The sequence below is a fragment of the Microchirus variegatus genome (assembly GCF_963457635.1).
Source record: "Microchirus variegatus genome assembly, chromosome: 10".
Taxonomy (NCBI): Eukaryota; Metazoa; Chordata; class Actinopteri; order Pleuronectiformes; family Soleidae; genus Microchirus; species Microchirus variegatus.
Genome location: NC_139811.1, coordinates 13278023 through 13295401, shown reverse-complemented (window position 1 = coordinate 13295401; position 17379 = coordinate 13278023). Strand labels below are relative to the sequence as shown.

The 17379-nt window shown below is 43.5% G+C and overlaps 1 protein-coding gene across 1 annotated transcript in view; it reads left to right on the top strand.

The window, feature by feature from the left end:
• LOC310933487 (trinucleotide repeat-containing gene 6C protein-like) overlaps nt 1-17379 on the top strand; it is a 44997-nt gene that overhangs the window by 12405 nt on the left and 15213 nt on the right. Inside the window, 4 exon segments of the mRNA XM_083896991.1 lie at nt 5559-5903; nt 13515-15572; nt 15700-15701; nt 15704-16160. Of these exon segments, the coding sequence (XP_083753117.1) occupies nt 5559-5903; nt 13515-15572; nt 15700-15701; nt 15704-16160 (2862 nt within the window).

Here is a 17379-nt window from a genome sequence, read left to right as displayed (position 1 = left end):
GTTGGAGAGTCATAAATTGCGGCGCGATCAGGGGGGTGTTTACACCAGTGTGCTTCTTGTCATCAACGCTGCCTCTTTTACATGTCGTATCCCACTGAGCACAGTTTAAATGGATGCAGCAGCAGTGATGATTAACTACATTTTAAAGAGCAACAGAGGTAAGGGATGCTTGATTGTGATGTTGTGGAGGGTTGCCTTATAAATTATCCACCTGCGCCTATTGCCAGTAAATGTATAGTCAGCTCAGTATTTTTCAATGATTATTAACACAACTGACCTGGTCTATTCAGGGTACAGTGTCTATTTCTGCTTTTCTCTCAGCTGAGTTGTGATTTAGTGTGCTATGTCTGGTTGTTAATGTGAGCTGTGATGGGGAGGATGCACCGATATACAACTCATGTGCTGATAAACAATTGTGCTTAATCACACATGTCCAAAATTAAGACTCACTCAGAAAAGTTTGTTGTATGTTATGAACACATCGTGACCTGTCCAGCATAGGCTACCAGGATTGAACAGGAGTTAAGCAACAACATTTCTCAAGAAATAATCATTTTATTGCTTACCCATTGAATTTGGATCACTGATCGTGGCAGATGGTGGAATCTGGTCGTGCTGCAGCTGTCTGTCTGTCCTTAGTCTATCTGTGGAAAGCAGCCCTCGTCATCCAGTTCAAAGGCCAGCTTTGACAGGAACATGTCTGCAGGTTGCTTGTCAAATTGGTGTTGTATTGTAGGTGCATTATATACCTTTCAGGCGTTTGTTGCTCCATCTACATAGCCAAGTTTTCATTTACACGTGCAAATCACATTACAATGCGTTGCATGTGATGCAGCTCGGGGCGGTTTTTCCTCTTAACTACAGTGTCATATTTATTCACTTGTAATTAATCCCTTTAATCTTCTTTCTTTTGTGGTGCACTGCTCACGTTTTAAAGCCCAGAGGAGGAAAGAAGATGTAGAACGCTTCAGACGCGTCTCCCTTTCTAGCTCACATGTTGTTGGTACTGTTGGTTTCTTCTGCCTGTTTTATTAGACATCTGATACCGATCTAGTAACTTCCAGGTTTCTGGTTTTACTAAAGTCAGAGTTATGCGCGTTGCTTTGAGAGTTTGGCAGCTTGAAATTGTACACTTGAAATGGAGTGAAATGGTTCGCGTCTTGGAGAATAAAACAGAAATGTATATGCATAGATTAAAAGACTAGAGTTTTGATCATTTTAATAATACACTAATAAACCAATCGAAACTATTAACCAAAGCCATTGTCAGACATGAACTCTGGGCAACGTTTGTCTCAAGACATTCTCTAGAGTTTGCCATTTGACATGCACACTGCGGGAGGTTGTGTGCGTGAGATGTATCCAGGATCCAGGCTAGGGAGTGGCACCTGGCTTGAGGGTGCAGGGTGCAGGATGCAGGACACTTGGCGATTCTCTTGCTACAGATTCTGCTTTTTTCTCCTGCTGTATTCTCATATCTCATTTGGACATTGACCGTATATTACACGAGGGAGCTGGCAGGAGAACCTTATGGGAATCTCCCAGATGACTTACACAAACATTTGCGTCACACAAGTCCAGTGCCTGAAAGCAGCCCTGAAAATCATCCATCTGGATATTAAGCAACAGTGACCTGTCTACAAAAGTTGAGTACAACTGCACTAATAGCAATGGAATAGGCATTGATCCATCTCCTTTGCACTTTTATTCAGGTCAACATTTAAAGCTGTGCCAGCACAAAACTAACTGACCTGAGTGTTATTTTTTTAAGGTGAGGTACAAAAAAGGCATGCACCTCCAGTAAGAACATTTAGAAGGTTGCATGCCTCTTTAAATGGCCATTTCATTTATAAAAACATGTTTTGCTATTGGGTTCGAGTAGTTGTGATCTGTGTGCCTCCTCCACCCTTAATCTTCAAGGACATATTGCCCTTGTTTTTCTGCTTTTGCCAGGAAAAGACACTGAAGGGGAGCACTGCCAATGTTCCCCAACCTGCTTCTTTCTTCTTTATCTACCTTGAACTTTCTAATATCTCTCCTGACAACCTCCTCCAACCTCCTATAGATCTTAAACAGCTAGGCAAGCATGGCATAAAATTTTCTCTCAGAAAATTAAGACACCTTTTAAGTAGAAAATGGGACATCTTCCTCTGTGTGAAGCACACATAGCCCCAAGGCCATATTTTTGATGTGTTCCTTGATGAAGTGGGAATTTTCCTGTGCTCCTGCTCCACTGAGGGTTGTGTTTTTCAAATAAGCTCTCAGAGACAGTGACTCTGATCTCATTTTACTCAATTTCACTTTTTTTTGCAAAGCACCTCCTTAAAAAGCTTTAATAAACATTGCCACTATCTGAGGTATTCACTTCTTTTTGGCTCCTTAGGGCCAGGTAATTTATCAGCTATGGTCCATGTGTAAATAAAATAAAAACATATGATTTACTAAGCTGATTTATGTTGTGATATATATCGATATTGAATAATATAAAAAAAAAGTATATCATGATGAGATGTTTCTCCATATCACTCAGTCCTACTCGACTTGCTCTACCTCCTTCTCTTCCTCTGGTGCATTTGGCAGCCTCTTCCACTCTCCCTCCCTCTCTCTCTCTATGTCTCTTCCCTCTGATTGGCTGACAGGGAAACTGTGACTGTTCCCTTCCCCCAGCTTCCAGAAGTAACTACGTCACACATCGGAGAGTCCCAACTGTAAAACGATCACCTCCACAACTATTTTTATACATTGTGGCACAAACAGAGTTCCCTGTTTTACAGAGAAACTCATCTACTAAAATCAGCAGGAGCTTTGACAAGTAATCATGATGTGCGTCTGCTGCCCTAAATACTCTAATGACAGGGCGTCATAGTAAATCAGAGTAGATCATGTGGGAGAAAGGGAAAGTGTAGCGAAAAAGGTGGGAATGGATGAAGCAAAAGAGAGGAAGTGGAGCAGATGTAGAGAAATCCACTGAGACGTTAGCTCCACCTCTAGAGTTTCTTTCTGATTCCTGCAGTGAGAGGAAGACCCTGAGACAGATGTGCAGTCAATGGTCCACTCAGGCTGCAGCAATGAGGGAATTCATTACATTAAACAAACCCACCACAGACTTATTTACATACACAGAATACCACCAGCTGTAATATGTGTGTGAACATGTGTGTTAGTATTTACTTGTCTGTGCAAATGTATGTTCCATGACACCATCCTGTCCTCTCCCCTGAGCGTGGGCCTCAGCGTTACATAACTCTTTGTTTTTCAGTGTGTCGGGGCTGGCCGCAAGTCTGCAAGTTATTCATTGCTTCACTGTACACACTTGGGATGGGAGCCAGAAGTGAAGCACTGCTCTTTATAACTCATTTGGGCCACACAAAGATTTTCTTTCTTTCAGTTGTTGCTGTTTCATTTTTTTTTGCCTCCATGCCTTGTATTTATGACCAGCAACAACTTAAAATACCATTTTGGCTCAATGCACATTATGTCTCATCAGCTGATGTTTGGGTCTGTTCCTAGTGTACACCATCTGTAGGTTATAAACACATTTTTTTTGCATCCTGCTTACATTCTCCGACACCAGCTTATGCTGTTACGTAATGAAATGCACTGTGATGATTATCCATTGTGCTTTGTGCCCTATTATGCACCCAGCAGTCACTCTGTGACCTCATTCTCATCATCATGTTTGACTTCGAGGTGGCCTCTGACCTTTCACTTCCACATTCTGCCATAGTTTATTGCCCTCCTGAGGACACTTCACAGCTTTGGCTTCTAAATTTTTTTCATTGTTTTCAAAGAAAAAGAATTGTCATCTCTTCTTCACAGTATCCAGATCTGGGTGATCAAATCTGAAGTTGCTGTGGCCCCACTAAATTATTATTATAAAAAAATAAATAAAAAAAAGAGACATGGATTATCATTATCATATCTCTAAAAAAAAAAGACTGATGAACTCACCCTCTCTGGGTGCATCCACTCCTTCTCCAACCGACGACGACCATGAACAGATCTCATTAGTGTTCACATCTGAAGTGCATCTCATCTTTCATCATTATCATTTTTCCCTGTTACTCCTCATTAAATTTCCCGGGAAATGGGGAAAATGGTCCTGATTGTTTTTTTTGTTTTTTTCCTGGGAATCCCATTTACCGACGTGGAAGCAAAGTATGACACACTTCGCAGTTCAGATCGCAGAACTGTCAGATAATATTATACTTCCATTTGGTAACAAGGGTCAATTACTTTTATCAGCGGCTTCAGTCTGTTATTTTTGACCATGCTTAATTGCACCGTGTCTTTGGAAACAAAGTAAACCATTGCGTTAGTGAAAACTCCGGTTTTGTCGTAGAAAGAGATGATCTGCTGTTGTGCAGACTGACTGACTCAGACTGTAAGGCGTTGCATTGTGTGTTCTCCAGGGGAGGTGAAGAAGGTGTCTTCTTCTGTAACGCTGTTGTTCGAGGTTTGGTTCGGAGTTCCTGTCATCATTTTGTCTTTGAACTTGCTCTCTTCTGGCATGTTGGTGAGCATGGCTGCGGTCACTGAATACATAACCACACGTGCCTCCCCCTGCTTGTCTTACACAGTGTGCATCAACCTCGTGATGGTTCAAACTAAGCACCTTTTGTCTTATTGTCATTGGCTTTTCGGGTTGTCTGTCAAAACGGGGATGAAATGAGTTCTATTGGAGATAAATCAAGTGCAACTTGTTTTTATATTGAGGAAAAGTTCCATCATGAATATATTGTTATTGTTTTATCACCCAGCCATATGTGCAGCCCTAGTCCACAGTAATGAAGCAGGGTAAATTCCTTGTCTTCTACTCGACTTCTTCAATACTTTCCCTCCATGTACCACGTGACCATGTACCATAGCAGAATTTGAGTGCTGTGTGTTTTGGCCTTTCCAAAAGGCTAAACGTTTACTACAGTACCACCCTGAGATTATTACAGTCCTTGGCTTCTCCAAAGAGCAGCCATGTGTTTAGACTGACCACTGCCTAAAATCAAGCCTGTGAATCTGCTGCATTTATAGCCATCGCCTCGTTTGACTTATTCCGCTCATCCAAAAGTGACCATGGCTTTGAAAAGAAGCAGTGGCTTCCAGCAGCTTTCCAGAAAAGACTAAAGCTATACTTCTAATTGCCTTATTTGTATACTCTATGTGCCAATAATATATTTCAAACAATTTAAAAATACACAAGTTCAAATATACAGTAATCAAAAGCATCATACACTGGTTCTTTTTTGGCATGTTCCAATCAACTTTTTGGGCCCCCGATCCAATCGTTTTACTGCCGAGTGTCTGCTGATGAGTGCACTGCACTCCAGTGGTAGAGGAGTCTCAAAAGAGAGGACAGCATGAACTGTAGGGAATAAAAACAAGGCATCATATTAAAATATGACCCGTTTCAATCTCTGATTGGTTCCGATGCCGTATTTGAGGAATCATAGTTCTTTTTGCCAATACACTTAATCAATAACTTGTCCGTAATTATTTTTGCCTAATGCTTGTGTACCCCCATCCTCCATCCCTGCTACCCCTCCATCCTTCCCCTTCCACAGTGCCAGATTCTGCCAAGCTCAACCCCGCCCCTCCTCTTCCCCCTATCAGCCTCAGTGCCGCCCCCTCTGTAGCCCCAAGCAGTGGCAATGGCAAGCGTGCTCCCTCCGGAGGTCAGCAGCAGACAACGCAGCAGCCCCAGACTCTGCTTCAGCAGCGCTACCCATCCCGAGAGGTGCCCCCTCGCTTCCGCCAGCAGGAGCACAAGCAGCTGTTGAAGAGAGGTCAGGCTCTGCCTTCTGGAAGTCTGCTTCTCACCACCACAGGACGTCCCTACACTACTGAACCTGCTGCAGCTGTAGCCATACACTCCTGCGCCACTAACTCCACAGCCAGCCTGCCTACAGGTATTTTATTCTCTGCTAAACAACACCTATGAATTTTATGTTTTGACTTTGCACGGGCATGTATGAGGTACTTGAATATAGTCAATCAACTGTATTTACGACATTAGGGAACATACCTCATACAAACCCTTAAAAAGATCTGAAATATCACTTTAAGCTGCAAAAGTCCTAGTTTAAAACAAGGAGATTTTTTCCGCAGCAGTGTTGTGGTTTTGGAACATCACGCATAAAAGAAAATCTCACGAAGCCTCAGATGATTGCAAGAGGCAAATAGTATTTGTGTTGATTAATTAATTGAGTAATTGTTGATTCTGCAGTGAATTTCAGTTTTATATCACAATGGTAGTTGAGTCTATGTTAACATCAGCTGATTTTGAGAGCAGCTGTGTGTAAAATTAGTGGTGGATTAGTTTACACTCCCAAGACCTGAGGACAGGTCCACACTGGATGCATATGCAGTGCGTGTGCTGCTGATTTGCTGCATCTGGTGACATAGGGTTTGCCTTTGAAAATCATCATCTGTACGTAACACAACTAAATGCCAGCACTGTTCAGTATGAAGCTGTGCACGTTTAGGCCCTGCAAATATTTCACAATAAAACTGAATTAAGAATTCAGAAAAATGAATTGAAAAGCGATCTTGAGAGAGTCGGACAGTGGATGTCTTAATCATTAAAGACATTTGTAAATGCTATTTTAATAGCACTCATTCTACTCAGGTTTTTTGAGTGCTTTACCCGTTGAGCTGTGCAAATGCATTGCAGGTGCTGCCGAGTGTTGTTAAGTTCCGTTCTGCCTCTGCCTGACCGTGGATTAGAAATGGGAATAGATTTGTTAAAGGGTAGAGAATGGAGAATAAACACAGGCTGGCTATCTTGAGTATATTTCCTTTCCTGGAGCTCCTTATGTCACACTAAACAAGGTTCTTGTGTCTTTCCAAGTGTACAAATGTATTCCTTTATAATTATCTCCTCTTTTATAATGGTGATTGAAATTCTTTTAAGGGCACATGGGCAGTTCCCACTGTCGAGAGAGAAACACATTTCAGCAGAAGGGTTTGTCTGAGCAGCATCGAAGCTCACAATGCTGTATGAATGCAGCTCTATCACCATGGTGATGAGATGTATATCCTGCCTTCCTCTTCTCTGCCTTCTCTCTACCATCATCCTCCTACTCTTGCTTTGCTGACATGCTCCATGGTGTTCCCTGTTTGTTGGAGGAGGAGCAAAATGGAGCTAGCTAGTTGGCTGGGCCCCTCAGTGGGCCTGACCTGGCATTGATAGAAAGAGAGTGAGAAGGAAAGAAAGAAATGAGGAGAGAGCGCTCGTGGCAGAGGTCCAGTACTGTGGGCTGAAGTGACTCATGGCTTACGGTAAAAACTGCTGCTTCTCTCCGCCCTTCTTTGGCAGTCCTGCTCCACTTTGCTTTGCTCCTTGTGAACTGAACGATTACTTTATGAACAATGGACAGTAGAACCTTCAAGACTGAAAGCAAGATAGAAGTCAACTGGGAGGGTTTCACGTGTACCAAGTCGGACGTTGTTTGCTAAACATTCAACTCACCAGCCTCCCCTTCATAATTCTTCATGCGTCTGTTTAAGTATCTAAAGTATCTGCTTAAACAAAGTTGATTCTGTTTTGTGAAACTTGCAGCAGTACAGACAGGCCACCATCAGGAATCCCACACGTCACTCTGTCCAAACTGCCTTGTCCACTGACGGATCTGATTACCCTCTACCATTCATTAATTGAGGATAGCTAAGGGTATAAGCTCACTAGCTTAATGTATTCCCTTCCCTGTCCCTCTTATCTCATCCACTGACTCCACCTCTTTTGAAAGTTGGGTCAAATGAAAATTGACTGTAGTTGATGCTTACAATCACTGGCCTTAATGATGTACTTAAGCTATTTGTGTCCAAATAAGTGCCACTCAAGGTATATATTCTATCCTAGATATTTTTCTGACTATTCTCTGTAAAGCTTAGAGATGTTTGCACATGACAAACCCGGTAAACAGTTTGTGAAATACTTGGACCAGCCTGTCTGCCACAACCATGTCATGCTCAAAGTCAAATCACCTTTCTTCCCCCATTCTGATACTCCATTTGAACTTTAGCAGGTCATTTTGACTATGTCTACTTGCCTAAATGCATTGAGTTGCTGCGCAAGTGTTCTCTTTTTTGTAGTCTTTAGTAATATTTACCCATGCTTTAGAGCAACACTCAACAATCACTGGTATCATTTAATGTTGAACGTTTGTAACCGGTGTGCAGGTTTCCTCTTCAATGAGAATAGATTTTTCAGTGTATTTAGTTACATAACACAGGGACGTTATTTTTAGCCATTGATTTTCCCGCATTTAGGGCATATTTTGGTGGCAATAATGCACTGAGCAATCCAGTCCAATTTAGATTTAATATGAATGAATCGAAGAATGTGTTTGTAGCCCTACATTGTGTTGGTAATATCACTTAAGATTTATATTGCTCCTCTGTGTATTATTCTAGACCAGGCTGTTAAAGGCCATTAAGTAATGATCAAGGTTTTATGTACCAGAGAGGCTGACACCAGCAAAGCATCTTCATGTAAACAGGCCTCATCAAGTAAAAGAAGGCTGTAGCCAATGTGCTAATCACTCATCTGGTGGTGAACAGAGAGTGTATGCCGGCTAAACTTGATTTGCTCTGTAACCTGACTGCTGATGCTGTAATAGAGTCTAGGGAATCCCCTCAAAGAGCACTGGGACATCTTGTGATGTGATTAAACATCAGCTCTCTGTTAACCACAAATGTTCACTGCTCAATCACTCTCTCCATCTCACCGTGCCTGCTCTATGCTCCGACTTGCTCTGCAGTGTTTGTTGTTCTCTGATGCACATGTGTTCTCCTCCTCCACTATACCAACACCTCAGTTCACACTTACTGGCCCTGAGGCAGTCGGGATTAGTCAGGCTGCACAAACTATATGTACATCCTTCAATCTTTCCATTATTGGAGTCTTCTACCAATGTTGCCTTTTGCCTGGCTTACAATCTATACCCCAGTGCCCTTTCATGTGGAGGAGGCATGAGAGTGCTAGCTATTTTAAGACTAGCATGCTGGAGAAAGCCTTTGACGTGGCTTATTTTAGAGCAGGGGTCTCAAACTGGCGGCCCGGGGGCCACATGCGGCCCCCCAATCGATTAGATGCGGCCCCCAACTTAATATCATGTAATAATGAAAACATGGCCCACGACCTCACCGTCTTTTAAACACAGTGTGTAGCTGAGGCACAGCTGCCAGCCCAGCGAGGTGATAGAATATAATATATGTTTGCTAGCAATGTTTATTATAACGGTAATAGTAAGACATTTGGTCATAATTATCCCATTATTAGATGTATCATATACAACATTCAATTACATATATAAATACACTTGTTAGGGCCCGAGCCACGAATGGCAGTGGCCAAAACGGCTCCTGGTACGAATTTTAATTACAGTTGTCCAAACTATTATTTATGTAATCTAAAATGTCTGTTTTTGATGTTAATACATTGGTTTTGCATCATAAAAGGTATATTAAGTATACGTGTGATATCATGATGCAATATTGTAAACAGTTGTTTTTTTCCCACTTTTTGTTCTCTAGGCCCCCAGGTCATTTGAGTTTGAGACCCCTGTTTTAGAGTAAGAAGAAAAGAGAATGCTCAGTGACAAAAGAGTCATTTATATAATAGTATATTAAAGTATAATGTAATAGAATAAAATATTCATTTATAGAACAGTTGTCTTGTCTTTGTTAATTTGAACCAATTTAACCAAAAAAAATGGATATATTATCCATTTTATGCTGGCTATGCTCGGACTCGATCAAAATTTGTATTAATTACATATTTGTCTATTTTCTGAATAACCGTTTTAATGGACTAAGGGTTACTATTAACTCGTTTGCATAAGTTAATCTTATGCAAACTGACTCATCGTGGGATCCTGCTAGCATGACATAGCTGAGTCTGAGGGACACCCACATAGACGTGCTGCGAGCCACGCTGTTAAACATTGTGCATTTTTCTGTATGAATGTGATGTACTTAAGCTAAATGTTTGATAAGATTGCTTGTATTACCACCTTTTAAAAGCAAAAGTCTTGTTGCCCTTGAGGCAACAACTATAAACATGATTCCTAACCAGACTTTAAACATTTAATTCTCTCTACTGTGAGTACAGCAGGTCTGTGTCTCTGTACGAGGCTCCTGCTTCTTGTGTATCTGTGTGTAACAGAAAGGCAGTGAGAGTTAACCCCGCCCCCCCTCACTGATGGCCTCTGAGAGAGACGCACAGATTTTTCAACAAAAATCCATCATAGCCACATTTGTTCAATGCCATTATCAACACTGTAAATGGTGGCACCTACTGATACTACAGTATTTAAAAATGAGCCAGTTTAATACCGGGTTTAAGTATTCATTGCATTTTTGACACGTATACACAATGATTTTATTCAGCTGCTGTTCTGGTTGTGTGTTTAGAGGCAGCTCTTATTGGGTTTAGAAGACAACATCATCGAGCCATCAGAAAGTTTGTTAATCTGGCTGGCAGCATGCATTATCAGCACTGTACCTCTAACCCTAAGGGACTTAATTAAACCAGAATCAGTCCAGCTGAGGCCCACACAGCTCTGTTAGATTACTTCCTCCTTCCATCTCCACATCAATCTCTGCCCTTTATTGTCTATGAGTTGTCTCTGTCTTTTTTTCTTTGTACTTTAATTCCTCTTGAACCCTATTTACATGACCTTTGTCCCTTCTTCTCATCTTTACCACCATGACCACACACGCACACAAAAACGTCTCTACATGCCTACATGTAAAATGAAAAATGATGGAGGACTTTAGGAAAGCAGGAAGGAAGGTTTTGCCTCATGATCTGAGTATTGAGGAAGTATTGTGTTGTCTGTTTGCTCCCACGCAGGAGATGCCGTGTTGTCACTTTGTGTATATTTACACCACTGAGCAAGTGGCTATCTCGTTGCATGGCATGACCTCACTGCATGTCAGGTCCTCTCAGTGGAGAGGTACAGGGGGCTGAGCCTCTGCCATAAAGACACTCTGTTCTCTGCAAAACATTGACTTATTGTGTTGTTGGGTGGGCGTTGGGATCATTTGTAAACAATGCCAGCCTTGATCCAAGCAAATGCTGTTCTTCTTTTTCTTTTGCCAAGCTCTCATATTGTCATCAAAAACATGCCTCGACATGGCCTTGCCCACTCCCCCCCCCCAGCTCCATTATCTTGTTTGAGATCAGATCACCTACCCAAATTGCTCACTCTGACCAGAGTAATTTAAGTTTACCCTGTGCCAAAATAAATCTCCCATATGAAGAGACACTTATCTGTCCAAAAATGATCCCACTGCTTACGACAACTCCATATCTGACCTGTAATCAAACAAAATCTTGATATTTTGCATCACTTGTGATCTCATAGTGTGGTAGTTCATATAAATGTTAATGTGCATGTGTAACAAAAACTGTCAATCCAGCACCTCAGGGTTTTCCATTGTGGGTGGCAGTCCTAATTGCAGATGAAGTGGTCTTGGCTAAATATTTAATGACATGGAAGATGCATGGATAGGGATGCCCCCTTTGTTTTGTTTTATCGTGTGCCTTGTGAGGGCATAATCAAAGCCTCCATGTAATATCATTTAGCTGTTAACTAACCTTTCACCACCACCAATATTACCCCATCTTTTCAGTACTACCTTCCCTTCCCCCAACTAGTCTTCCTTCTGTCCTTTTCCAGACAGAGAGTATATCCACTGTTAGGAAAGGAATAGAGTATGATATAAATAAAGCCAGGGGGAGGCAATAGATAGAAGAGGAGAAACCCAGCCAGAGCAGTGTTGGTGGGAGGGACAGAGCATGAGGGGTGAGGAAGGAAAGGGGGGTTGTCTCATGCCGCGCAAGAGCTTTGCAACTTCTTGGCAGCGCTTCAGAAATGAGCCTCAGAAGCTTGGCGAGCTGAGCAGACATATTGAGACAAGGATGGTCACTGCATTGCACAAAACCTAGCTCTTAACAGGATGGTTGGCAGGCACCTTTCCACAGGTATTTCACACACTCCTTTATACACTCCAAGTGCCTTGTATTTCTCTCTCGTCTGTCTCTTCTGTGTTGTTTTTGGTGGCTTGTATTTACACACTCGGTGACTGAGCACTTTCAAACATTAAAGCGGCAGCAGCAGTGCATTGAGAGCATGCGATGTCGAGTTCTCATGTCTTGTATTTAACATTGCTTTTAAAGCAGTAAAGGAGAGATACACCGTAGCCCTTTTGGCTCTGGTTCAGGACTGAGAAAATGGCGGTCCTGCACTCCTCGGTAGAGTGACGCTTCAGAACGACAGCGCTGTGTGTGTCAGAAACACAGTGCCCTCTTTTTTCCCCTGCTCTCTCACTGCCTTCTCTCTCTCCCTTTTCCCATTTTTGCTTTAGTTGCCAGCACTGAAGTAAGGTTGTCACTTCCCTCATGCTACTGTGATACAATATCTGCAGACAAACTTAGCAGGCATGTGAAAGTATATGTAAACAATAGCAGCTGCGGTATAAGAGAATGCAGAAAAAGGACAATGCATAGAGGTGCCTGGTTGATCAGTGCAGCAGTCCTGATCTCCATCTGCGTCGTACACTGTACCAAGATGAACATGCACACTTCAGGGAGCATGAGAAAAACTGTTAGCAGATGTAGACTGGAGTGACTGTGTGAACACAGGTTGCCTCAGAGAGTCCAGAATGTCCATGCTTCCGATCAAGCAGACATCATAATTCAAGAGGTTTAAGTCAGAAATTGAGGCTGACTTGGCTGCAAGGAAGTTTTACTGCTTATCATTAATGGCTTCCCATATCATGTGGCAAATTGTACATGATTTAGTGACTTTGCATGTAATACAGTTTTTCAGATTCATTTTACGCAGGATACTAAATTTAGATTTCATGTCAGTGAATGTGTAAATGGTGTAATCCATTATTTTCTCTAGTTTGAATGCAAGTACAGAGACATCGAAATATTTTAATATAATGTATTAAAAATATTAATTTTATATATTTATAGATAGAAATAAGCCCAGGCAGTTTGACTACCAGCCATCTACAGTGATGATCATACATGCCTACCCCCACCCCCAATGTTATTACCCTCATGAATTTTCATTTTCAGCAATTAAGGGCACATTGACTAGTGTGCTGGAAAAGAAGGGGCTGAACTCCCAATCATTCTGTTTAGTTATTTGCCCACAGCTGCCCTGTTGGTGCTGTCTTTTATCTTAGTATCTTTAAAATTTATGTCGGAGAGTATAATAAACATTGCTTAAATGAAGTGTGTAAATATTGCATTAATTTTGAAATGAACCCCAACCCCCCCATGTTACTATATAGTCATTAGCTTCTCTTTGTGCACTCAGTTTGAGTGGTGTTTATTTTATTTTTTAAAGCATCATGAAGTGTCTATACAAATAAGCAGATGCCTCACATTCTGCCAAGGTATTTTAAACTCAGAAAGTACATGTAGGTGTGATGATGAACATAGACTGCTCTTATTTCAGTTTCTTGCTCATGCTTGTGTTTTCTTTCCTCCCATATAGAACTGCCCCCACAGAGCAGCCAGGGAGCCCAGTATGATAATCCCCTCTGGGGACACCTGCCAGCCAACAGGAGTGCCACAAGTGCTGCATCTTCTACAATTCTTAGTGGTTGGGATCAACTAATCATTGACAAGAAGAACACAGAGGCTTGGCCTTCTATAACCCTCAGCCAGAGCCAGGTCCCTCCTGGAGGATGCCCTTTGGATACTGACCCTGGTCATTTGACCAGCAGCAACAGCAGTACTAATAGTAGTTGCAGTACAGTGACTATGGCCACTGGGGCCAATAGCCAGACAGGCCATTTCTCTGCCAGCCACCTAAGCAGCAAGGCCAACAGTGGCCCTAATCCTGCCAGTCTTACTGGAACCAGCATGCTCTCTGGTCAGGTTGCAGCCAATCGCAGCTGGGCCTCTGGACCTGGAACCTCCCATTGCCCCTCCCAGTCCTCAGTGGGGAATGAAGTGAAGCATGATGGTCAAGTGGGGGGAGTAGGCAGCAGGGCCTGGGGCTCTTCTTCACAATCTTCCACCACCAACTTTAACTTGAACCTAAACCCCAATGCCAACCCATCTGCTTGGCCCATGTTGGGGCATGATGGAAGTGGCACAGGGGGAGGCAGCTCAGGGGGAGCCAACACCATTTCACCTCCACAACCTACACCCAACCTCTGTAATCCACCTGGCCCCCCACCATCCCAGGCCAGTACCTGTACTGGAGCCAACACTAACAGCAACTCTTCAGGCATTGGCAGTGCCTGGGGTAATATAATGACCTCTGACACATCAGAGTCACACCCATCCCCATCCACAAATGTGTCTTTCAGTTCAGAACCTCAGAACCTTAAAACTGATGGACCAAATCACACTAATAAACAGGAAGCCCCAAGCCCAATTCACAGCTTGCCTGGCTGGGGTAATGCACCCGCAGGCCTGAGTTCTAGGGGCCAGCTACCACAAGGAGGCCCACAGGTCAATGGAGACGACTGTAGCTCAGCATGGGGTAACAGTGTTGAGTCTAAAGCACCATCATCTAAGGAGACACCTGGCTGGGACTCTGGCTGGGGCCGTGGAGCAGGTGGAACAGGAAACTCTGGAGGCTGGGGTGACCAGTCTGGTGGTGGAGAGTGGGGGAAGCAGCACACTGAAGAAGCCCAGGGAGGTTGGGATGCCCCCAGCTCCCCTCCGCAGGATCCACAGGCTAGTCCTTGGAGTAAAGCTGTGAGCACAGCTGGTGCTAGTGAAGGGAGCAGTGACAGTATGGAAGGAAATCCCCAACATAGAGACCGCTCATCCAGAGATAACCCAGCTCCATTGCAGCCTGCCCAGGATCTTGACCCCAGGGTGCTGTGCAACACTGGCTGGGGGCAGACCCCTGTTCGCCAGCACACCTCTTGGGATATGGATAAGGCTAAACGCAAAAATGGTGTAGGCAATGAATCATGGAGCTCTGGCCCAACCACCCCCAACAATGCCCAGGGGGCTGCCAACACCAACATAGGTCCCACTCAAAGAATCGACTCTGGGGGTAAAAATGATGTGCCTGGTTCTCAGGGAGCTTCAGGTTGGGGTGGAAGCATAGCAGCAACCAAATCACCCAGCTCTAGTTGGGGAGAGCCACCCAACAATAATAAACCCCCAGGCACCCCCGGTGGCTGGGGTAAGGCTCCAGCAGGAGGCTGTGTCCCCAGTGTACCCAAAAATGGTAGCCAGTCCTGGGGAGAGGAGAAGTCGAGTGGGTGGGAAGATTCTCACATCAAGGCAACACCCCAGGGCTGGGGAGAGCAACACAAACCATCCCACAATTGGGGCAATAGTGGAGGTAGCAATAACACAGGGGACTGGAGAGAACCAGAAGAGAGTAAAAAGAGTCCCACTAATCCTGCATGGGAGGGAGACACTGGTGGCTGGAAGGAAAACCCTCGAGGCTGGGGAACATCTGCTTCAGGTTCAGGGATATCTGGAGCTGGAGGAAATGGTGGCTGGGGAGAACCAGTTTCTCAGCGTCCTAGTGGCCCTCCTCAAAGTTGGGGTGGCAAGCCTCAAGATGGGCCTAGTGGTGGTAATGGTGGTGGTAATGGTGGTGGTAATGGTGGTGGTAATGGTGGTGGTAATGGTGGTGGTAATGGTGGTGGTAATGGTGGTGGTAATAGTGGTGGTAATAGTGGTGGTAATAGTGGTGGTAATAGTGGTGGTAATAGTGGTGGAGGGAGCATGGGCTCTTGGGGTGGCTCAGACTCCGTAAAACAAGGTGGAGGCTGGGGAGGCAGTAAGCAGGAGTCAAACACTGAGGCTACAGGCTGGGACGAGCCCTCACCAGCTTCAGTCAGACGTAAGATGGAGATAGATGATGGAACCTCAGCTTGGGGTGACCCTGGTACCTACAACAAGACAGTCAACCTGTGGGACAAGAACAATCCAGGAACGCCTCAAGCTAAAGTTACCAGTGGAGGCAATAATCCCCCAGGGCCCAACAACAACCACCCTCACTCTCATAATCACCCATATCATGGGCCACCTGCACCTTTACAGAACCACAGCCAAAACTCCCAAAACCCAGGGCCCGCCAGTGGGACCATGGATCCTGTTGTCCAACACCAGCCTGGGCCATCTCACAACAGGAGTCCCCTGATGGCTCAAAGTAAGCAAGGTATGATATCATTTCAGTTGTCTTATACTGCCTTTAAGTCAAGTCGTTTATATGCTTACATAAATATAGATAAACATTATATTGCTACAATTAAATTTTTTGTTGTAATTCACTTTAAAAGATCAAAATACAATTTAATTCAGTTAAATATTTATTATTTTTCCATACATTTTTCCTGTTCAATGTAAAGGTGATAACATGAAATGAGATATGGTTAGGTTATGAGCGCACTGTTAAGCTCCAAGCTGTTGATCCACTTAAAGGTAAATTCTTGACCTAGATATCCCTCTTTGGATTTACATGTTATTAGCTATCCAAATGAGTTAAGCAGTGTCAGACCTGTCCCCCCCATGAGGCTCCTCACATTTCACAACATTAGACATCTCTTTGTGGGTCACCCTGGAAACCCCACATGGGTAACCATAGGAAATGCAAGAACGCTGTTTACAAAGTGCCTCATGAAAATAGCGATTCAACAGAAACAGTTTGAGCTGGATAGGAAGTGTGTGATTATTTTGGAGCAACCATCTGTCAGTAGTTGAGGGGAGGAGGTGGAGCGTTGTCACTGAGAACTGAGAGGGTTTAGACCCACCCTGCTGTTTCCCATTTGACCCCTCATGATGACTCCACGGTGGCATTTGCTGGCTGCTGTGCATGTAGTGAGTTAAAAACAGAAGATGATAACTCTAAATCATGCATCACCAAGGACAGTCCTGCCAGGAAGGTCAATTCTACAATACAGTATAGAGCAGACCTTAGGTCTTGACCTCTCCCTGGAGAGTGAGCTAAGCTGGGCCTGGCACTGCAACATGCCTAGAGACAGCACTGTCTCTCTCATGCCAATAGTGATCAAGCTGTGCCAAATTTTCACTTGGCATCTCCTCCCTTTGCCATCTTGCTAAGCCAAGCTCGAGTCTCTGCCTCTCTGTATGACTAGTATTTCATACTCCAAAGCAGAGGGATAATTTAGATGATGTGTTAAACAGGCACAAATGGGCTTGCTGAAGTTTATATCATAAACATGAAACGATATATGAGAGGGTAGATACCCATTTACCAAAAGAAGAGTTCAAATGAAGATGATGTAGTCTTATGGTATTTCCTTTTTAATTAAAGAGAATGAACAACACATACTATAATTGAGCACAAAATAATGCTAACATGAACCAAGACAAATGACTTGACCCCGTGTATCATACTTTGCTGTTAATATTTGTTT